This window comes from Mycteria americana, chromosome 14 (genome assembly GCF_035582795.1).
Source record: "Mycteria americana isolate JAX WOST 10 ecotype Jacksonville Zoo and Gardens chromosome 14, USCA_MyAme_1.0, whole genome shotgun sequence".
NCBI classification, from domain to species: Eukaryota; Metazoa; Chordata; class Aves; order Ciconiiformes; family Ciconiidae; genus Mycteria; species Mycteria americana.
Genome location: NC_134378.1, coordinates 13,112,851 through 13,135,478, shown reverse-complemented (window position 1 = coordinate 13,135,478; position 22,628 = coordinate 13,112,851). Strand labels below are relative to the sequence as shown.

Sequence of the window (22,628 nt, the reverse complement as noted above, 5' to 3'; positions counted from 1 at the left end):
TTCTCTGTAGATTTTGTTTGCAGGCCTGTCATTCCTCAGCCCTGAGAAACCTCAAGCCTGTTAACTGCCCCAGTGCGCTTCCCAGGCACAGCCAGTGAACATGTGCTGTTGCAGATTAGCGGTGCGAACGTCAGCAGAGCAAGAGGAGGTGGTGGCGGAAGGGTTGGCTTCGAGGGACTTTCGGCACTGCGGAGATTAGGAGCAGCCTGGCACTGGGCACTGCTATTACCAGCCCATCCTGCAGTGTCTATTATCAGGCTGCCCACTGCTTCCATTGCCTTCAGAGTGGGCCCTAGATACCAAAGCCCTGGTGATGGGCATAAGATAAGACCACAAACCAGCCAGGTTTTTTTGGTTGCTGAGGGTTTTTTTGTTTCTGTTTTTCTTGTTTTTTGGTTTTGTTTTTTTTTAATGCCACCACAGTACCCATGAGCAGCAAATATGCATGTGCAGGGAGACGTTCTGGGACACTTTTCTTTTTAAAATATGGTTTGCTTGGAAGGAACTAACTTTTCACAGTAGCAGAGAAGATTGTTGAGAAGGCAGCCTATTCAAATTGAGATAAGCCTGGCTACAGGCCACCAGGTAATTTTAGAGAGAGCTGTGAATGGCTACAAGACGAGCCGATGCTAGTCTCAACTAATCTGGGCTAGCTACATCAGCCTTAGGAATGCTACCAAAAACCGTTGCATTCAACAGGCAATAAAGACTACCTACTTCGCATTTTCCTTTCAGTTAGTAAGAAAAACTATTTAAAGACTGCCTCCCTCTGGCAGGTGCTCCAAAGGACATAAGGCAGGACTGCCCACTGTAGGGTATCATCAGCGTAGTGAGCCCATATGTTTAAACAAATAGGTGTTGGTACAATGGGAGCGGACAACCGAGCAGTTCGTTACCTTCCCCACACTGCAGATCTATGACCCGGCACAAACTTGGGGCTTGCGGCACGTGAGTTCATCTGCTGGGTGTTGCCCTTACTTGGGCCCTCCTGCCACAACCGCAGTTGCTGTTGAGCTTGGATCATTTGATGAATTGCCAAGAAGGTCAGCTGCATAGCAGTCAGGGTCAGCTCTTGCTCTGCTGTTCCTTTTGTTGCATTGGTTCTCGGTGCCTCAGTTTCTCTGTTCATAATGTGGAGCTAACAAACCTCATGCCTTTTACAAAAAGTGCTGAGAGCGAAGGAAGAAAGGCTATGAGGGAAGAACTGGCTGTGATTTACTAAACCTGTTTACCAAACATGAAAGCTCCAGCCAACGTATAGAAAAGAGACTGCTGGTCTGCTCACACAGATACTTAAACCTTCTGCAGGAAAATCAGGAAACTATTTTTACTGGTGACTAAATCCTGTAGCAGATAACAAAGAATCTTCAAATGTCCTGACTCCTAAAGAATAGCCTAAAAAATGGACACAGGCCTGTATTCCTTTGTGAGTTGTACCATAAAAGGGCTCGACAAATTCAAAACTTGAGACTAGCAAAAAACCCCAACCAAACAAAAAAGCCAGCCTGCCTGCTTTATACAATGACACAGTCGCTGCGCGCAGTCTTGCGCAATGCTGATGTATTAGGCCAAAGGTAGAGAAACCCGTCACCCAGCCCCACAGGGTCTGCATCTGTCCCAGATACAAGTCCTCTTGTCACAAACCCTGTGTTGACCGCAACTGCCTATACTGAATCATCGCAATACTTTAATAGCTTTTCCTCTTCCTTTTTTTTTTTTTATGGGGGGGGGCGATGTGTGTGATCAAAAATGCTTCATTTTCGAGCGTGTGAGACGGAGACTTCCCCCGGGGACACCGGCGGGACACCCGCACCCCCCGCAGTGCACCCCGCCGGCGGCTGCCCGTGGCGTGGGTGCTGCAGCTTTCACGGCCCCAGAGCAGGGAGCGCGGACGCAGCGATTTAAGGTCTCTCACTACCTTCGCTCCTTATCCCCTAAGAAATTAATTAGATACCATTAGGAAGGACTTAGCGACGTACACGCTGTACGTGGCGTTACTAAGTCCAGCTTCCATCAGACGCACGTCGATAAACGCGAAATAAGGAACTCAAGGGAGTCTCCGCATCCGCCGCCCGCCGCAGGTGAGCACCCACCGCCACGCCGGGCCGCGCCGGGCCTGATCGGGCCGGGCCGGGCCCCTCCCAGCGCCCCGGCCGCTCCGCCCGCCGGCACCGCCCACGGCCCGCGGCCGCCCGCCCCTCCGGGGTCTCCCCGCTGCCCTTAAACGCCGGGACCGCGCCACGGAGAAGGTGCTGCAGCCCACAGCATGGCCGGGCCGTCCCAGCGCCTCGCGTCCCTCCTGCTGCTGCTCTGGGGCTGCCTCTGCGCGCCCGCCCGCGCCGGCCTTTACTTCAGGGAAGGGCAGCACTGCTACAAGCCGGCTCCGCGCAAGGCTCCCGGGCTGAGGTGAGGTTCGCCCCCGCCTCCCCGTCCCTCACGGGGCTGCCGCCCGGCTGCGGGCGGCCTCCTCCCCCGGCCCCCTCCGAGCGGCGGCAGGGAGAGGAGCCCGCGGCCGCCCCGGGAAGGGGCCGGGCCAGGCACAGCCGCAGCGCCCGCCTGCACGGGGAGCTTTGGAAACCCGGCATCGCCCGGTCTCGGGGCGGGCTCTCCGGGGCAGGCGGCCCTGGCTCCCCGCTGCCCGGGCGGGGCTCGGGGGGGGGATCCCCGGGGCGGCCTGGGACTCGGGGGGCTCCCGGGGGGCTCGGCGGGGGGTGCTCCGCGGGGCGCAGTGGCGGTCACGGGACCGCGCGGGCAGGACCGGTCACGCTGCCCGCTGTCACGTGACCGTGCGGCTCGCCGGACACTCGCAGCCTCGTTACGAAACTCCGGGAAAACTGTGGGGTTTTTTTAAAAAAAAAAAAAAATCCCCTCATTTGCCTGCCAATGCAGGCACGGGCGGCGAGGGACGTAGCTCTTCCCTCTGCCTCCACGCAGGACCTACCCCCGCCCGCATGAGTACCTGGACGTCTCCGCGCTACCCCAGAGCTGGGACTGGAGGAACGTCAACGGCGTCAATTATGCCAGCACCACTCGGAACCAGCACATCCCCCAGTACTGCGGGTCCTGCTGGGCCCACGGCAGCACCAGCGCTTTAGCAGGTACGTTGTGCTTGGGGCTGCTGCTGCCGGCCTGCCCGCCAAGCCGCTGCCCGCAGTGATGTATAGTTTTTGGGAAGCAAAGGAAGTTTATCTTCAGCTTACAAAATAGCTGGTATAAAGAAGAGGTGCCAAATTACTGCAGTGACTAATGCAGCAAAAACCGAGGCTGAGATGCCTGTGAATGCACCGGGAACAGTGGGAATTCCCAAGCTGGCAGCTGAAGGTTTCAATAGATAAAGCAATCAGAGTGAGGCTGTGCGAGGGGGGGAGGCAAAATTGTGCGAGGGGGGAACACTGGTGCGGTTAAAAAGCCGTTTGCAGAAGGAGTATGTTCACAGCTCCTGCCAAACTGCTGTAGGGCCTGCAGTAAGAGCTGGGTTTTCTGCCCCTCTTCTTAGAGGCATGGTGATGGTAGCAGCAGATGCAAAAGCAGTTATCGCATCTCCTTCCCTTTTTTGGTACCTCAGCCTGCTGCACTACATCTACAGCAGCGAGGGGCTGCTCCAGTGATGCCTGGATATGAGGAAATGAAAGAAGCTGCCTCTCGTGGGAAGGGCCTGCAGGGTATTAGCTTCATGAGCCCTGTCATTCAAATGAGCTGACTAGCACAGCAGACAGACAAATCTAGTTTCAGCAGATATCTATCAGCCTTTTTCTGGGGAAAAGGGAAGTAGGGGTTTGCTTCAGTTGGAGAAATATTTTCTCTAGAGAGAATACATGATGATCTGCATGCAACAGTAACGTGCTGCAGAAGTACTGTTTGCATAGGGAGGCTGCAAGAGGATTAACTATGAAGGAGAAATAGAGGGAATTGTGCAGAAATGGGAAGACAATGCAGGTGAGAGCAGACAGCAGGAATTGCAAAGGACCTGTTCTTAAGCAGTACAAGAATGCAGACACGTATGAAACCTGCCATGATGTAGTGAAGTACTAGGACAGAAAATATAGCAACTTCTTAACTATAACTTTAGCTAAAACTTAATTGTGTATGTAGGTATGCCAGTATTGCATCTTTATAAGTATAAAAGGTTGATTTAAAAAATCAGGATATTTTTTCTTAACTGCTGTGAATAGTTACAGCATTCATTCCTTCTATTCTTGCTGGAAGACTAAACTGGGATAACGCCTCTCAGTTCTGTCGCGCATAGTTGAATGTTGTTTGTACTAACAGGATTAAAAGTACTACAGTGGCATCAGTTAAGACCATTAATGCACTGTGAGAAGCAGTTTACAAATACTTATCAGGAAGCTTTTCTGCCAAGTAAGCTAGTTGTTTCTGACCAAGTAAGGCAGCAGGTGGCAATGCCTGTCTGAGATAGCAAGATAACAGTGAGATGTTGACATAACAGCGAGGATGTACTTCTGAAAGCTTTTCCTTGCTTTAAGGTTGTGAAGACTATCTCTCAGAGCCAGAGACCTGGGCTGTGTGGGCTTATGACTCCCTGCATGGGTTTATGCATAAATCTTTACTCCTGTAAAAGAGGCTAGTGAGAGCTGGTTTTACGGTGTGTATTTATTTGAAAACTCCTTGCTGTCAAAGCCAGGAACAGATCTGGAAGTTTTCAGAAGCTGTGACTTGAATTAAAAGAGGTCTAGGGCACTTCAAGGCTTTAAACAGATCTTACTCATCTGCACATTTTTGCTGAGTTTTTAATGGAAAAAAATTCTAATGGAAACCCACAATAATAACTCAGCCTGCCAGTTTGAGTTGGGTGATGCTTTGTGCCTCACTGACAGCAGAGGCTTTTCCAACCACAAGTACTGTTACCTGCAAACAGTTGCAGGTTCAATGAAGGAGAGACAGTTTTAACACTAGTTGCAATGTGTAACCACCCACATATTCCACTAATGAAAACCAGTTTCTTATCCTTGCAGATCGAATCAACATAAAGCGAAAAGGTGCATGGCCTTCTGCCTACCTCTCTGTTCAGAACGTGATTGATTGTGCTGATGCAGGATCCTGTGAAGGTGGAGACCACTCAGGTGTTTGGAAGTATGCCCATGACCATGGCATTCCAGATGAGACCTGCAACAACTACCAAGCTAAGGATCAAAGTATGATGCCTATTTGCTTTGCCATAAGGCTTCATCCCAGATTTAGCAGATTTTAATATTAAAAAAAGATAAGTTTGTTGGGTTTTCAGTGTAAGGCAGTGTTTCCTGCCTTTCAGTGTTTGACTGACAGAACAGGTTTTCTTTACAGGCCTGTGTGTGTCTTCTTACTCTAGCCAGACAGCATAGCATTAAATCATGCCCAGACAAGTTTGCACAGCTAAATAGTTTAAACTTAATCTCTTATGTCTGTGATACACAATCTCTAATGTACTGAAATATTTACAAGTGTCACCTCAAGCTAAACAAAGGAGAAATGTAACCTTTGTCTGGTCATGTATGACTGGAATAGTTTTGGTATCTCTAGAGAAGCACATCTGAAACATTTCCTCATCAAAGCACTTATGCCTATGAAGTAAAGAATAGTAACTAGTGATTGTAGAGGCTTTAAATGTGGTTTCCAGAAAGGAATTTAGTTCACTAGAGACGGTATGTATTAGTAATTAACTTATTTGAGGCAGATATTAATAACTTAAAAGGAAAAAAGCTTAGTGCAATATCATTAATTCACTTGAAGAAAAGCATTCTCTTGCAGTGACAATCTCACTTTTGTTTTGTAGAGTGTAAGAAGTTTAACCAGTGTGGAACTTGTGTCACTTTTGGAGAATGCCATGTGATAAAGAACTACACTCTCTGGAAAGTTGCTGACTATGGGTCTGTCAGTGGAAGAGAAAAAATGATGGCAGAAATCTATACTAATGGACCAATTAGGTAAAAAAAAAAATCTTGAATAGTAAAAAAAATGTTTATTTACTAGTAATATTGGGATTGAAATACTTAAAACTCATTCTAAGGACTGAAGTATACTTCTCCACTCTAGCATATGTTAGCAGCTCTGCACTAATTGCACACTTTAGCTTGTTTGTAGGTAAATTGAGCTCTGAAGTCAAAATGCAAGAAAACCAATTGTTTTTAGCCAGGCCCCTGCCCTGATCCCCTTGTATCAAAATGCTTTCTCTGTTTTATTACAGCTGTGGTATAATGGCTACTGAAAAGTTGGATGCTTACACTGGAGGACTTTATACAGAGTACAACCCCTCACCTGTGGTAAATCATATTGTATCTGTGGCTGGCTGGGGTGTAGAAAATGGAACGGAATACTGGATTGTTCGTAACTCGTGGGGTGAACCCTGGGTAAGGAAACATGAGAACAAACACATTTGCAGAATGACTTTAGAGGAGAGGTGGGGTTTTTCACTTGCAAACAGGAAGCTGTAAAGCTAGCCTGTGGATAGGAAAAGTAAAACTTTCTCTGAACTTGACTAGCAATCAAAAAATGAAACCTAACTAATCTGAAGACAAGGATATTCAGCCAAAGTTACTTGAGTAATGTCAACGCAATCCCAAATGCTACCCTTCCATGGACATGCAGCTCCTGTGATGGGCAACTGTAAATTACAGAATCACAGAATTGTATAGGTTGGAAAAGACCTTTAAGATCATCCAGTCCAACTGTTAACCTAACACTACCACGACCACCACTAAACCATGTCCCTAAGCACCACATCTACACGTCTTTTAAATACCTCCAGGGATGGTGACTCAACCACTTCCCTGGGCAGCCTGGTCCAATGCTTGACAACACTTTCGGTGAAGTACAATTTCCTAATATCCAGTCTAAACCTCCCCTGGCACAACTTGAGGCCATTTCCTCTTGTCCTGTCACTTGGTACGTGGGAGGAGAGACTGACCCCCACCTCACTACAGCCTCCTTTCAGGTAGTTGTAGAGAGCAATAAGGTCTCCCCTGAGCCTCCTTTTCTCCAAACCTCAGTTCCCTCAGCTGCTCTTCATAAGACTTATGCTCTAGACCCTTCACCAGCTTCGTTGGCCTCCTTTGGACACACAAAACTGTTACTGTTAGCTGTAGGTAAAAATCAAGTCGCATAGCTGGAACAGATGAGCAGGGTGCAAATTCACCAAAGCAGACTGCCCCTTTAAACAAAGCTGCCTGGTGAACCCAGTGTTATACTTCATCTTGAGTGAATTCCTAGATTTGCTTAAATCATTCACATTTGGAAGACAGAACAGACTCACTAGTGTACACTTTCTGTAGCTATGTTTTCTAATTCACAATGCAAATTAATTCTTTACAGGGTGAAAGAGGGTGGCTGAGAATTGTGACAAGCGCATATAAAGGTGGAAGAGGAACAGAGTACAATCTTGCTATTGAAGAGGACTGCGCATATGGAGATGTACTGCCTTGATTCTATATTGTACACCTGTCTGTAGAGGAACTACTTTGGAAGTCTCCCAGAACAACCTTTCTCTGTTTAAAGAATAGTAGTCTAAAACTCTTTCACAGTTCAACACCACGAGGCAGTTCTGCAAAATTAGCCCAGATAGCACTACACAGTGTCTTCAAAGTAAAATAAATACAGAACTGCCTTTAGATAATTATTTCCAACTTTAAAAAAAAGTCAATTTACCCATGAAAAAGTTGTATGCCTTGATCCACAGTATTTAAATTGTATTGACTTAGTCAAAGAAACTGTATATGTAAGTCTCTGTGTATTTTTTTTTAATACAAATTATGTAGACATACGGGGAAGGAAAAAGTATACTCAATATTTGGGTCTAGAGCTTATATTAAATTCTCTGACAGTATTGAGCAAATACCATCTCACAATGATGCAGATGAAAAAACAAAGCTAAGTCTGGACATGATATATTCAGAAACTAAATCCTGTTGTTTCCTTGGTCTCCCACTGAGTGTTGTGGGAAGTCTTGTATAATGCAGTTGCTTTTATCCAACCAAAATGATGTAACAGGAGTTACTTTAATCAAAAGACAAAGTCTAAACACTTCTTAGTCATGTCAGTATCTTTTCTTTGCTCAAATTCCTTGCTTTAATATGTGATTGGTATGCCATTTTTCTCCTAAGGAGGTAAAGTATAAATTGCCACAGGCCAGAACTCTTCACTAATTTGAAGGAAGGCAGCAGATTCTCCTCCTCAAAACTGAGCCAGTAACTAAGTGGCAAATCAGTGCCATATTGAGTGTTACTAACTGGCACAGTTAATTGCATTTAATAAATGGACATTTTTCTCTTACATGACTGTATGTGTATTATAAGAGCTTATTAATACATGTTTTCAGCCATCTTCTATGGTTGTCCCTAACAAGCAGTCTCACATGGCAGACTAGCTTACCCAGGACACTACTGCTTTTACTGGACTTTTTCTTGTGAAAGGGTTGGTCAGCAACACAGTCTACACAGCAACTATGATGGTTCAAACCACAATTCAAGTTAAATTACACTACCTCTACCCCCACTGGAGCTTAAGATACAAGCTACAAGGAAGCATCCAATTTCAACAAGCAAGGAAGAGAAGAGACATTCAGATGTTGTAGAACAGCACTTTTAAATGTCAGTCTCCAAAATCTACCATAAATCAAACCAAACTGTGAATTATATACCTCACTCAAACCTGTAAGTTAAAGCTTTTTAGTGGTACAGAGGAGGGAAAAAAAGTCTTTCCAGAAACTAACTATCATCTGCTACCTCTCAGTTGGTAGTTTCTGCAACTTACTTTGGTTTTATCTGTGAAAGAAAAAAGTCTGCTCCTACTCAGAAGATGTTATGTTTGGCAGAATGGTGCAGATCCATAAAAGAGTAAGACTGCTGGTATCTAGGCTGAAGTTGAGGTGGTTGTGCTATTCTGATAATTTAGATTTCAAACAGAACAATTTTTAGTATTGTGACAATGAGCACGTTTTAGACCTGAGGTTAGACCATATTCCAGTAGGCTAGGAGACTTCAAAGACTGACTTTACTGGTTGATGTGGGCCTAATTTTGGGCCTACATACAAGAATCATATGCTGATCATTAGGTGTTTATCTCTCACCCACCATTCACCTCTTAAGCAAGAAAGACAATAATACACATTTAAATCTAGGCAAAAGACAGAATTCCATCTGTCTCCTTGGCTTTGCTTAACCATAGCAAAATGACTCCATAGGGCCAACAAGGATTAATTCTGCCAAGCTGCAGTGTCTGCTGTAACTTAAAGTTCCGTTGAGATGCAAACATTGTAGTATAACAGTACTGATCACAGAATCATGGAAGTTTTAACTCGTTAAAAATCATCTGTGTGGATAAGTACAGAGGAACTCAAGCAGTTAGAGGAAGCGGTACCAAGGTTGAACACAGAGGAAAGCAAAAGCATACTTTGTTTGAACAGCTGGCAAATTTTCAGTGGACACAGAAACAAGCTGCTCTTGATTATCACTAACAGATGACATATGAGGCAGGGCTGCATCCTAAAATGAAGCTCTATAGGGTGAATTGTTTCTGTAGTTAATTCCACAAAGAAAGGAAGCCAAACATGTAAGCTAATTCTACTTAAAATATTATGAAAAGTAGGTCTCATCTAAGTTTAAATGGTGAGAGTTAACTGGAACGATAGTATATCTTCTACTCAAAGATATGCAAAGAAGTTCAGAACAGCTTGTGCAGAAGCCAGTTCTGCCCTTTTCAGGCTGTGCTTTTAAGTTGATTAGAGCACTGCAAGTGTTGTTAGGGTAAGCTCAGTCGCTGTGGAGTATGTACATGAGGCACTGGCTGAGGAAAGGGAAGATGCACTCCTTTTTAAAAGGAGTTAAGAATCTATTCAATTGGCTGCTGTCTCAAGAATTCTCATGGTAGCTTAGAGTTCCCATTCATGAATCACTGACAACAGAGAAAAACAAAGTGATTTCCTTTTTAAATTTACATCCAGTTGGACTTAAAATGTCACTGTTTTAGAAAGCAGGTTCTTCAGAAAACAGATGTGCTTGGAAAAGCACAACGGGCTTGTCTATGCCCCCCACTTTCAAACAAACAGTACTTGCCTGTACAAAAAGAAATTCAGCCCAATGAACAGAAAGAGTGGTCTTAATTAAACTTTGAGAGAAATCCCTGGAAAAGAAAAAAACCTTTATTTAAAGGTAAATTATAACCTTAGGTGTATCCCCCACTGTTTGGCATCAACCAGGACAGAGTAGAGATAAGTATAAAAACCAAGCCACAACAAGCAGTAATGAAATTTCTGCACACATTCATATTTTTTGGACAGCAGTAGAATTCTGACATGGTAATGAAACTTACCAGTAACATTTGATGCATCTATTTAACAAAAAATAGATTCTGAAAGATAACACACTCACATAGGATTCATCTGTTAATACAAAACTAACCTTGAATGTTACAACTCTACTTGTGTTACACAAACCTTTTTTTTAATAGCAGTAAATATGTAGAATATTTAGAATTCTAATATAATGCAAAAGTGAGAAAGAGGCATTGTGGCTTCTCTGCAGCACAGAGCTAATCACACAGATTCCTTTTTTACAACTCGCAACATCAAAAACTAGAGCATTCAAGATTTAGTCTTCAGAGAACTATCTGCAAAGTGTTTTTAGCAAGAACTACCTTCCCCATTCTTCAGGTTTTGTATGTTACACAAAGAATCAGTGACAAATTCTGCAAGTAACCAAAATAACATTTTTTGAAATAAATCTGTTTCTCTCCTGCTAGCTGCTTCAGAATATTCAGATTTATACTGATTTGTGTAACAACAGAAAATCCTTCAGTATTACACCATTTTCCAAAGCACATTAACAGTCCTCTGATATGAAGCTCAAGGTCACCATGCAAGTCCTTCAGCCCTTTCTTCCTTGTTTTGGGTTTGTTGGTTTGTTTTCTGTGGGGTTTTTTTTGCTGCTGTGTTGCCCAGTTATAGAACGTTACTGGTGGAGAGCATGACAAAGTAGTGATCATGTGCTCTGCATTCTTGATATTTTCCGCTGCTTAGTTCATCATAATAAAGTTAGATTTGCAATGAGCTTAAAAGAAAAAAAAGAAAAAAAAAAGAAAGTGTTCAGTACGTTACTCTGATATCTGTTTGCATGTGGATTTCTGCATTATGTAAATAATTAGGATTTTAGGGTCTGGACAGATGTTTTTGTTTTAGGATAGGAGTGTATTATGACAGACTACTTCCCTTCCTATCCTTTCCTTACTACAGCACTAGTTCTCAAAAAGCAGTATGTGCCTCCAAGTTCCTTACTGCTAGGCAGAGACTCTTGATTAAAGGAAAATTGCTAAACACAGGCCCCTAAAAGGGAAGTTATCTGTGAAAATATCTGGCAGGCATTCCTATTTTTAGCAATCCTCCTCCTAAACGTTATTTGCAAATCATAACAAATGCAAAAGGAAGCAGCTACGCAACAAATAAATGTGACTTACCTATAAACTCAGTGACAGGATCATGTTCGCCTTCTGTTTTAATAGTACCTGCAATACTTTCATTCTCCAAGATTGGAAGAAAAAGCTGTACAAAGTCTGATGTATATGGAGGAGCAATCACATCCAGCACCTGAAACAGCAGACAAAAATGGATTATTCTTCCAGTTAGAGGGGCAGTAGGAACAATATGTAATTCACACTACTATTTTTGAAAGCATACAAGTAGTTGCACTTAAGACCTCTTGTTCTCCATACAAGTAATTAATTATGTATTCTTGTGGTACTCTACCCAGTACCTTAATGCTTTCAGAAGTCAGGAGTCCATAGGACTAAGTCACATCCTAGCGAATACTGATATTACATACATTTCTCAAAATTTGGTCTCATATCCGAAAATATTTTTGAATCTGAGGCAAACTGATTCAATATCCAAACACATATAACTGATATTAAAGTTTATTTCTGTATGTTAGTAAACACAATTTTTGCTGCTGACCTCTGTAACGAAGTATCTGATGAGAGAGATATCTGTATCTAGCTTCTCCAGGCATTTGCGGATATAGCTGACAACAGGCAGGACATATCCTCGACTGAGTAAGTGCACCATTCTATCCAAGAGAGTCTTCTTCAATTCCAGCTGATGGTGGGGGCCAGGGGGGTGGAGAAGAAACCAACATATTAGAATATCCTCTTGAAAGTACGCATTTTTTATTGCTCGTTCTTATTGATTCAATATCTGCTATATTACTTTTTAACCATGACTATATTCCTAAATTAAACTCTTAAAACTCCTGTGACAGCAAAAGCTGTTATCTTGACTAAGCGTAACGAATATGAAGCAACACAAATACTGAATCCTTCGAGAATCACCTGCTCCATTACATCAAGCTGTGAATGTTCTGTTTCAAAGAGCTTGACAAGAAGTTGTAGAACTTGGGGATGAAGCAGCTGATGGCATGTACTGATCTGCAAACGAGACAAGAAAGTTAGATCCTCAGAACTTCAATTTAAAAACCAATGCACCAGTCTTTATTAGGCAAGTTTACATTGGTGTTCAGTGCCAGACGGAAATTCTTTTGGAAAAGTATTCCACCGTTTCTTTCTTTGATGTCTAAGTTTTCCTAGTGTAAATAATGCTGAGATGACAAAACCAAATCATTAAGTCTGAACAGAAACAGATTCATCTCTGTATATTTACTGACTTACTGTAAATGATAGGCATGGTCCTGGTTTCGGCTGGGACAGAGCTAATTTTCTTCCTAGTAGCTGATATAGTGCTGTGCTTTGGATTTAGCATGAGAATAATGTTGATAAGACACTGATGTTTTAGTTGTTGCTAAGCAGTGCTTATACTGGTCAAGGACTTTTCAGCTTCCCATGCTCTGCCAGGTGCACAAGAAGTTGGGAGGGGGCACAGCCAGGACAGTTGATCCAAACTGGCCCAAGGGCTATTCCATACCATATGGCATCATGCTCAGTATAGAAACTGGGGGAGTTGGCCGGGGGGCACCAATCGCTGCTCGGGGACAGGCTGGGCGTTGGTCAGTAGGTGGTGAGTGGCTGCATCACTTGCTTTCTTTTGGTTTTCCATGGGTTTTGTTCCGCTCTCTCTCTCCCCCGCCTTGTTATTTTCCTTTTCATTACAATTTATTATTATTATTTTAATTATTAAGCTGTTCTTATCTCAGCCCACAAGTTTTCTTACTTGTGCTTTTCAGATTCTCTCCCCCATCCCACTGCGGGGGAAGGGAGGGTGAGTGAGCACAGCTGTGTGGTGCTTGGTTGCCGACTGAAGCTAAATCACAACAGCATCCACTGAACTGGATGTACTTCCAGTTACAAGCGTCAAAAGTGTTTTTACTCTCCAGCAAGATTTTATATACGCTTTTACCTCATCCAATAATGCCAGATGAACCGGAGTGTGATCAGTCTGCAGCTGGAAGTACCGTGGTTCTGATACTGTCCAATCCACCCACTTTAATACACCCATTGCTACCACTGGGAACCTACAGGAGAAGAGATCACTTTAGCTTAGGAACATCAAAACAAAACACCCAAAAAACCCCAAAGAACCCCAAAACAAAACAAAAAACTCTGAGTAAATTAAAAACAAAAAAATCTTTCAGTATATTCTAATGGTTGCTAGTTTCAGTTCAACTTACAGCAGAATTAATAAAGCTCAAGAAGTTTTGTTTGAAAAGTTGCCAGCACATCAAGGAGAGGGGGGAAAAGAAAAAAAAAAAAGATAGGCCAGGAGAAAATTCTTTGTACAGACACTCCCTGCTCAGCACAAAATGCAAAAAATACACAACAAAATTCGTGTACTTTCCAAGCTTCTTCCAGTTTATTCAATGTCTGCTATTTCATAGTTTTAAGAGGAAAAGAAAGGACACATCTATTGCTAGGAAAGCTTTATTAGGAAGACAAAGTAATGTCATCTTTTTCCAGTGGCAGAGAAGAGCATATTCTGTGACACAAGAAGGACAAATTGCCAGTGAAAGCCAGAATTTATGTCCTCATGAGAGAGATTCCAAAAAGCCAGAGGTACAATTTTGAAAGCTGCTTTCAGACCACATCTTCACGTATTCTACAATGAGAATGTTCTCACAGAGTAGCCCACAAAGGCATTTCCCTTTAGCAGTACTGCCTTTCCTAAATACTTTCTAATATAGATAATAAATATATATAAATATTAATACTTTCCTTCCAACAACTGAAGCTTGGGACCAGTCTCTCCGCTCACCTGATGCACTGATAAAGAGTGCTCAGTTCTGCAACCAACTCTGATGCGCCTTTGTTCTCATTGCAACACAGATTGTGAACAGTTTCAATGGCTTTTGAAGTTGACTTGAGTTCATCCTTGTTTATGCTGACTCTTTTGTTCTGAAAAATTGCAAAGTTTGAATGCACGAGTCATGAATATACAGGATGCCTTTGGTTATTTAAGGAAAGGAATTGTAACCTGAGATAAGCCCAAGATTACATCATGTTTCTCAAAATTTAGTTCTTCTGAAACTTGCATTTGAGTCTCAGTATTGATGAGCTGAAGTACAAGGACGCTTGCTTTATTTAATTCCCTAAGAATTACTTTATCCACTTCATAGAATTAAATTCCTCTTCCTCTGAAAAAGCACATATGGTCTTGTAGCAGAGAACTGCTACTGATGACCTTTGGGGGGAGGTAGGGGAAAAGAGCAAAAATACTCAGGGCACTCAGACTTTTATAGTACTATTTGATCATCAGTGATCTTCAGGATCTACATTTTTTAGTCATTTCAGCTGAAGCCAGAAAAATTTCATATTAAAATAAGTAAATCAAGCTGAATACATTATTTAAACTGAGTAACTTCATGACCATACATTTTCTTCAGCACAGTCAGGCCACTGTAGGTAAAAGTAATGTAATTCACAGAACTGAACATTACCTTTTTCCACATCTCTACTACACTAGCTGCATATGCCAGTATGTGAATATATTTATGTTTGTGGTCCTGGTTGATCTTAGCACCTGGCTTAAACAATGACTGCATGAAGAGGTCTAGAAAGGCAGGTACTCGAATCTGTGAAGAAAATGAATGGTTTATTAGAGCCTGGGAATTATGAGAGGTGACTAAAAATGTAATTTTTGCATCTGATATACCTTGCATAGAATGAGATATAACACATTCCCCCTTGGGAGTAGATTAGATAGCCATCTTTATCTCCTATTGAGGAGTTCCTCAATTAAATTATACGTAAAAAGAGAACTTGAAGTGATTAAAAAAAAAAAAAAATCAATCCACAAGCTAATGCAAAATAGAATGCAAGTAGTAGTTTCACATTTAGACATTAATTATAGAGGGACGAGTCTGAGTGCTAACTTCTATTTTATGTCGCTCCAACACTTAGGACAGCAAGACCTCATATTTCTGAGTGTTCTACTATATTTCTGAGTGTTCTATTTCTACTGTAATAGAAGTAAGTTTCAGAGGTTTTAAAAAGATAACTACTAACCAGTTCTACTGGAGGCGGGTCCATGCTTGTAAACATTTTGAACAAGACAGTGATATCTGCTGGATTCAGAGCTCCTTTGGACAACATTGCACCAAGAGCCTGACATGCTCGAGGATAGGAGGCTGCAGTACCCAATGCTAAAGTGATCTGACTAGCATCATGGCCTCTAGAAGAAGAGCAAACATACACAGCAACTTATTTTCTTAATTCGGACATTTTAGTTTTAGCCTCACTGAGTCAACAGGCCACATCCTATGGAATATAATGCCTCGGGGCAGAACCCCTTATCCTAGGTAATTATAGAAATAGGCCTGTATTTCCGTTGTTTGTTTCTAAAATGTTCGTAGAATAATAAAAATATATTTTTTTAATAGACAGAAACTTCAATTCTTCGCTCTTCTTATTTCAGGTCTCCCAGTACAGGACATTGAACTTTACTGTTGTTCTATGAATTAAAGCTTGCTACAAGAACTGCTCTGTTGCAGCTAAGAATTCTCCTTTTACTGGTAAAAGGTAATCAAGAATAAGCAAAAGACAGCAGTTTACAAACTTCAGTGACTTACATTTCACTAATAATGTAACTCCCACTTACTTCTCATGAGCATATCGCTGAACCTCCTGAGCAATCCGTCTGACAGCTGACCCTCCTTGCTCTTCTTGAGCCAATATGGACATCATAGACTGAGCAAAAAGGTAAGTGTGTTCTCCATGGCACACCATCTTCTGTGAAAGCACACATCAAAAAATCTTACCAGTCAACAAGAAACGCAAGTATGCTTCCGTGATTACATTGCCATAATAGCAAAGATTTCACTGAAATCTGCTAATCAAAAGAAACAAAACCAAAAACGACTAAACAAGAAAACCAAAAACCCAACAGCCAAGATGAAAGTACAGAAAAGCATAGTATCACTATGCATTGATACCATGCAAGAAGAAATGGCTAAATTGAGAACTTCATTTCTTAAATGCCAAAATTGAGAGCAAATTCTATCCTACTTGCACTCAGTACTTTCTCTACAATACTTTAAAAGTAAGAGAAGTACAAAGCCATCCAAAATCATTATTGCACAACACAGAACATATGCTGGGTTGATTCAGATGGCAACTTTCACTGACACGTATGATAAAAGAATTATTTTAATTTGCCAGGGTACTGACTAGACTGATCTTTAGATCTTGCATAAAGTGTGAAAGACAACAGTTCTACCTTCACCTTTTTACAATCCATTTAATAAATATAAGAAGCGTCATGTAAGCAACCCAAGGAATTCTTGGGTCACAGAGTGATCAAAAAAGCATAAATTTCTACTTTTGAACTCAGATATACCTTCTCTTCACAAGATTTTGTAAGACTTGATAAGATGCTAAGATTCTGTACAATCCCGCAATGATTTGTATATCCTAACTGGAAAGGAAAACACTATTTTCTTTCCACATAAAAAGGAAAAAAAACAAACTTACAGCAAACTCAGGGAGGTTTTTTTCAAGGTTTTCTTCTCCTCCATCTAAAATTGTTGCCAGAGATGTACGCAGGACTCTGGAAAATACTTCTAGTTGCTGACATGCTGTTGAAACACTGGTTATTTCCCCTTGATATCCAGCATCAGATATAAGCTATAAAAACAAAAACATCACAGAAAACTTGTATTATTTACATTTATATTTCAGATATCCTAACAAGTCTAGAAGAACACACAGAATGTAAGATTTGCCTCTGCATAAACTTACTGGAATTCATGTTCATCTTTTAGCCTACAGAAAAGGAAACCAATAAAGATGTAGCAAAAAAAGTAAACCATAATGATATATGAATACTTCAGAGCACACCACGATATATCATAATGTTCTTTCCCTGTCACAGAAACATATAAAACTGACTGAAATGTTCCACAGCACCAGAAATCCAGAATTTTCAAATACAGATCAAAGAAAAAAAAGAACCAAACACAAACCCCAACAAAAAAATCCACAACAAAACAAAACAAACCCCAACAAAAAACTCAAAAAGCAGTACTTCAAGCTGGAAAACTACACTTACTACTTGCAACCTCTAACACAATTTCTCCCACCAATATGTACTTGTACTGTTCTGACGTTTGAATAAGCAGTATTATGCAGGAATACATAAAAGATACAGGCAAGACCACAGCCAATATTTGATGCCAGAACAATTAGCCCTTTATGGATATTCTCGTTTATTAACTTGAGTATACTACCTTCACAGTAAAATTAAGCATTAAACAGTCAGGATGGGCTTCTGCCAACTTGTAAAAGAGATCTCTCCACGTGGTATGTGCTATCATTTGCTCAAGCCAGGCTGGAGTCTGAAAAGATCAGAGCAATAGAGAGAAATGTAAGAATACCTAGTTGTCAAGATCATTAAAAGTAAGCCTTTTACCTCTCAGGAGTCCTGCGAGTTGTTATACAGGACTTTATTACATAGGAGGATGCAGTCAAAGTTTATAAGTTCTCTAAGCCTCTGAGGACTCCAGTGAAATACAGTTAGCTTTCTGAAACCAGTTGTTTCTTAACAAGAGAGCATGCACTCCATCAGATGAAGGCGTCTGTGTAGGATCCACTCATGTAAAGATAGCAACACGGATTCCATGCACACCTCTCCTTCCTCTGTAAAGATGGAATCTGCTTTCCGAGGGTCAAAATGCTTGATAAGTAAGCTCTTTAAATGGTTTTCTACAGTCTCCTGAACTTGCACTGGCTCAACACCTGTATAGAAGGAACAAAACACTTGGCAGATGCAATCCAATCAAACATAGCAGCAACATCTTAAATTTTTCAACAAGAACAGAAACTACTCAGAAATTTATCAACATGCAGAAGATGAGAGGAAAGCCATCAGTTCTACTATCAAGCCACACTGATACAGACAGATTTAGAGATTCTCAATCTTTTTTCCTAAATGCAGACTGTTTAGGATCGTAGGCAGGTTACGCTAGTCCTTTCCCTCTTGCTCTCTTCATCAGTCATGCAAACAGCAATGCCAGTCATCTCACAAGACTGTCAGTGGGCACGATACCAAAACGCATATATCTTAAACACAGAAGGGATTACCAGGATTGGTGCATAAACCCACCTTACTACAGACTAAAGTCCATCCTTTTAATATAGTGTCCCTCAGTAGCATTGATAGTATACTACAAAACAATACACAAAGTAGCAATAAGTAGTTCTACATTTCTGAGATCAGAGTATAATACTTCTCATAAAGTTTATACTAGCTAAGGGAGAAAGATGCCACAAGTTAATGCTGAACATGTCTTGCAAGAGGCTGCTGAAGAATTCATAAGCAGACCCGTAATACAGAATTCTTGTCTCACGGAATACAAGCATCCATATGAGAACCTTCCATCTAACCACTGATCCACTGAAAGGGAACAGTAACTAGTAATAAGATAATTGGGTTTTTTTTTTTCCCCAATATTAATTATATAATACTATTACAAAATATCAAATACTGCTAACACCATCTATGTAACAGTACCCTTGCCCTCCTGCATGAAAACAAAAAGAAACTATAGTTTATGCAGTTGCTTCAACTATATTAACCTTTATAGTACAGTTTGCAGGCATTTCAACAGATCACTTATCCTCTGAGCAGAATAAACATGTTATTATAAAGAATTTAGTCACATACACATACAGGATGACAACCTTATCATGATCCACTTCCTGAGTATGATCAAATTTGCCACCAATTCAGATACTTCAGACAAAAGAAAGACTATAGACCCAAATTATACTGTATCACTATCGTACCTGTTTGAATGAGCCACTCTGCCAGCAAATTTACAGTCTGTGCCACTGCAGTGTAGTTTTCAGAGAGGAGCTGGATAACATTCTCTGGAGAACCTCCTGCTTGGAAATATCTGATGAAAGGATCAGAAAAGACCTATTTGAAAGTTATATTAAAAAACCAAACCCAAATGAACTCTAAATAAAGGGAAAACAATAGCGTCATTTACCCATTTTCACACACACTTCCATACAAAGCAATAACACTGCATCTATAACACATAACATGCACCATAACACACATAAGGTTACACTCACCTCTTTAACGTGTTAAATATAGACGGCTCCATTATATAGTCTGGGGTTGAAAATTTCTTCAGGCATTCTTGCTGGACTTCAGCATCATCTTCTCCCTCTCCATCTTCGTCGTCTTGCTATTGCAACCACAGTCAAGTCAGCCAGCTCTGGTCCCGTTTCCCCCCTGTACTCCCTATTTAGGCTATTTTTGCCCACAGAAACTCACACACCGCAGTTTACCACAGCAAGCGACCTGCTCCCCAGACAAACACGGCTTCTTAACAGAGAAGGCGCAAAACCAAGCACCGCTTTGCAGTTGTTTTCCTCCTTTTTAACCCCCTCAAGCCTCAGGCCCCACCACAGGGATGACTTCCCCACCCGCCTTCACGCTCGGCGCTGCTCGCCTCAGCTCGGAGCCCCAGACGCGGATCCCCCCGCCCGCAGGGCGAGAGGGCCCGGCAGCTCCTCTGCGGCCCAGCCGGGGACCCTCGGCGTTCCTCGGAAGAAGCCCTCCGCTCTCCAGAGCGGCGCGGAGGGAGAGCGCTCCCGCTCGCAGGCCGCTTCAGGCCCGACGCCGAGCTGCCGGCTCCCGCCGCACGACCGGGCAGCCCCGCACCGCCGCTACGGCGCCCGCAAGTGCTCACCGTCGCCCCGTCCGCCTCGTTCCCCCACTCCGCCGCGCTGCCTTCGAAGTAATCGGCGTCCTCCATGGCTCCTCCCGTCCCGCCCCGGGCCGAAAAAGCCGCGGCGGCGGCCGGAACCAGGCCGCGACCGCCCCTCTGGGCGGAGCGGCGCGGAATGGCGGGCGCCGAGCGGGTGGAGCCGCTGCCACCGCCGGACAGGGCCGAGGAAGGGCGGGATGGCCGCGGCGGCACTCGGAGCGGGGGGCGGCTGCTGTGCGAAACCCGTCACCTTTCTGCCGCTCCGGAGTGTCGGGGAATTTCCTGCCCCAGAGCCGTCCCCCGCCCCGGGACGTGCTGACAGGAGCCGGCGGCAGCGCGGCCTGTGTCAGCGGAACGCGGTGCCGGGGCGGCCGTTACCTCACGCCTCGGCGCTGCTCTTCGCTGGAGCTGGCGTTCACGGCGGTGAAGCCGTTGCTTGGTGAATTATGGCTGAAACCATCCATGAACGCCAGCAGATAAAAATGAAATACGGAAACGTAAAGCCTGGCCCCGTGGCGGTGGTTCCCAAGGAAGCGGAGGTTCGCTCTCTCCCGCTTCAAGCAGCTCACCCCCGGTTAGTCACTGCCGGAGAGCCAAGGCAGAAGACAGCATACAGTCAGAGCGAAAAAAATAAAGTCAGAGGGAAAAAGGAGCCAATGGAAATTTAAAAGCAAACTTCCCTACCCTGCAAAACTTCCCAAAGCCTCCCAGCGCAGCAGCAATTAGACGGGGATTGCAAGGGAAGAGGAAAAAATGGGATGCGCTGCTCTTCTGGTTGCAGTTGTGTAACAGCAGTTTCCTTGTGCTTTCTGAAGCATGAAGAGGATATTGAAAAACAGCAACAAGCTGATAGTAATGATCAAATGTTATGGTAGAATTAAAAAACTCACAAGTAGAAAAAAAAGTTAAAGAATAGGAAAGATAACTTAGGTGGAAGGAAATAGTAAGATTTTTAGGACCAGATTTTAGCAGGAAAGTTTTAGGACCAGCATTGGTGTAACTGTGTACCCAAAACTTGCCAGAGAATAACATTAAATAGCATTTCTGCCTTTTCAAAAATTGCAAACAATTTTTTGTTTGGGTTACTTTTAGCCTAAGACAGAATCCTGAAGTCTTTGATCTAAAAAAATCTTAATAAACTGACTGTAGTCCCTATAAATAACACTATTTGCATTACAGTTAGCAGTTTCATTTCTGGGCAGCCTGTGCTGCATGAGCCAAGTTCCCTGTTCTGAGGCTCTTAGGCCGCCTGTAACCACACAGAGCAGCCTGTTACACAGGATTTGTTCCCCTGTACGTGAAGCTGGATCCCCAGAGCAGCGGCTGTGCTAACCTCGGGACCTTAGTATAGCCCTTCTTGGGGGTGCTGAGAGAGAGGGTCCCGAAGGAGAGCGGCTGAGCTGGGGTGCTGACCAAAGGCAACAAGCCAAGAGGGCCCCCAGCGAAGGGAGGGACTAGGAAGTTACAGACGAATGAAGAGGGGATAAGTCTAAAATGAAAACTGATCATACAATCTGACCTTAGGCAAGGAGATAGGCATTACTGAAATGGAGACCGTGTGAGAGAAACAGAGTCCCTTTGTCTCTCTTCAGATCGACTCCTGTTCTTCAGTTGTGTAAGAGTTTAACTGTGAGAAAGGGGGGGGGCGAGGGTGTGTTCTGGGATTTGGAGGGCAGCCAAGAGCATTGCTAATTAATTATTTAAAAGGTCCTTTATTCTCATTCAGTTTCTAACTGAAAAATAGTAAAAAGACATTACATAGTCTTCCATGCAGTCCATGAAATCGCTTGGTAGGAAAGGCCAGAAAACCCTGTTCAGAAATAAGTTGTCGTAGGATCTTCAAGATACGCAGTCCTTGTTCAAGTGTGGTCACTGTGCTAGTTAAAGGGCTTACTGCACTTAAAATTTTGGTATAGAAAATATACACCACCACCTGAACTGCAGCATAGCACGAGTTGTGCTGTCGTATGCTGCCCTACAGTGGTGAAGCAACCCTTTCTGAAACATTTCTTCAACATTTTTGTGAGCCCAGGATAAGGTTCTTTTTGCTCTGTCAACAGAAAGGAAATGAGACTATTTCAGAATATAAGGCATGGATTGAAGTAGAGGCACAACGAACACGTTCTCTACCTGTGCTAAGCAATTGCTCAATTGCCTGCAGTCAGGAAGAAAGTAAGGTAACATTTCAACGCGTATGGAACCACTGGCCATTTTTTATGAGGAAAGAACTGGGAGTGAAGTGAGAGGCTGAGGCTGGAGGCCAATGGAAATATCCTTGAGAAAAAGTTTTTGTCTTATCTCCATTTAGTTAGCGCACAATTTCATCTCGTAGATGTGAGAAAATAATAGCGTACTCAGAACAGACAGTGTGATTAACCAGTCAAAACTCCTAAGAAAATACCAGACCTGAATTTAATCTATCCCAAGCCAAGAAAGAAAAAGTATTTTCTGAGAGTCGAGTAAGAAACATCCATACACCTCCTG

At 42.9% G+C, this 22,628-nt stretch overlaps 2 protein-coding genes across 2 annotated transcripts; one reads left to right on the top strand and one right to left on the bottom strand.

Annotated features, from left to right (window-relative positions):
- Positions 1–2,179: 2,179 nt before the first annotated feature.
- CTSZ (cathepsin Z) lies at positions 2,180–8,262 on the top strand. The gene is made up of 6 exons (XM_075516758.1): positions 2,180–2,406; positions 2,935–3,098; positions 4,974–5,153; positions 5,771–5,921; positions 6,182–6,344; positions 7,306–8,262. The coding sequence occupies exons 1-6, from the start codon at positions 2,267–2,269 to the stop codon at positions 7,414–7,416; spliced, it is 909 nt and encodes a 302-aa protein (XP_075372873.1). The 5' UTR covers positions 2,180–2,266; the 3' UTR covers positions 7,417–8,262.
- A 1,829-nt stretch (positions 8,263–10,091) lies between these two features.
- On the bottom strand, positions 10,092–20,835 carry NELFCD (negative elongation factor complex member C/D). The gene is made up of 15 exons (XM_075516752.1): positions 20,127–20,835; positions 19,504–19,619; positions 19,210–19,319; positions 18,050–18,159; positions 17,652–17,759; positions 16,897–17,049; positions 16,025–16,155; positions 15,433–15,598; positions 14,865–14,999; positions 14,183–14,322; positions 13,331–13,445; positions 12,310–12,405; positions 11,936–12,076; positions 11,440–11,569; positions 10,092–11,036 (listed from the first exon to the last, which is right to left on the bottom strand). The coding sequence occupies exons 1-15, from the start codon at positions 20,190–20,192 to the stop codon at positions 11,002–11,004; spliced, it is 1,752 nt and encodes a 583-aa protein (XP_075372867.1). The 5' UTR covers positions 20,193–20,835; the 3' UTR covers positions 10,092–11,001.
- Positions 20,836–22,628: the final 1,793 nt, after the last annotated feature.

What these genes read in the sequence shown, in the direction of transcription:
- CTSZ (XM_075516758.1), top strand. Translation starts at nt 2,267, where the DNA reads ATGGCCGGGCCGTCCCAGCGCCTCGCGTCCCTCCTGCTGCTGCTCTGG. An exon ending in CTACCAAGCTAAGGATCAAA is followed by an intron (nt 5,154 to 5,770) that starts GTATGATGCCTA and finishes TTTGTTTTGTAG; the next exon opens with AGTGTAAGAAGTTTAACCAG. An exon ending in ACTCGTGGGGTGAACCCTGG is followed by an intron (nt 6,345 to 7,305) that starts GTAAGGAAACAT and finishes AATTCTTTACAG; the next exon opens with GGTGAAAGAGGGTGGCTGAG.
- NELFCD (XM_075516752.1), bottom strand. Translation starts at nt 20,192, where the DNA reads ATGGAGGACGCCGATTACTTCGAAGGCAGCGCGGCGGAGTGGGGGAAC. An exon ending in TGCTTAATTTTACTGTGAAG is followed by an intron (nt 17,050 to 17,651) that starts GTAGTATACTCA and finishes TTGTTTTTATAG; the next exon opens with CTTATATCTGATGCTGGATA. An exon ending in CAGCGATATGCTCATGAGAA is followed by an intron (nt 15,599 to 16,024) that starts GTAAGTGGGAGT and finishes CTCTTCTTCTAG; the next exon opens with AGGCCATGATGCTAGTCAGA.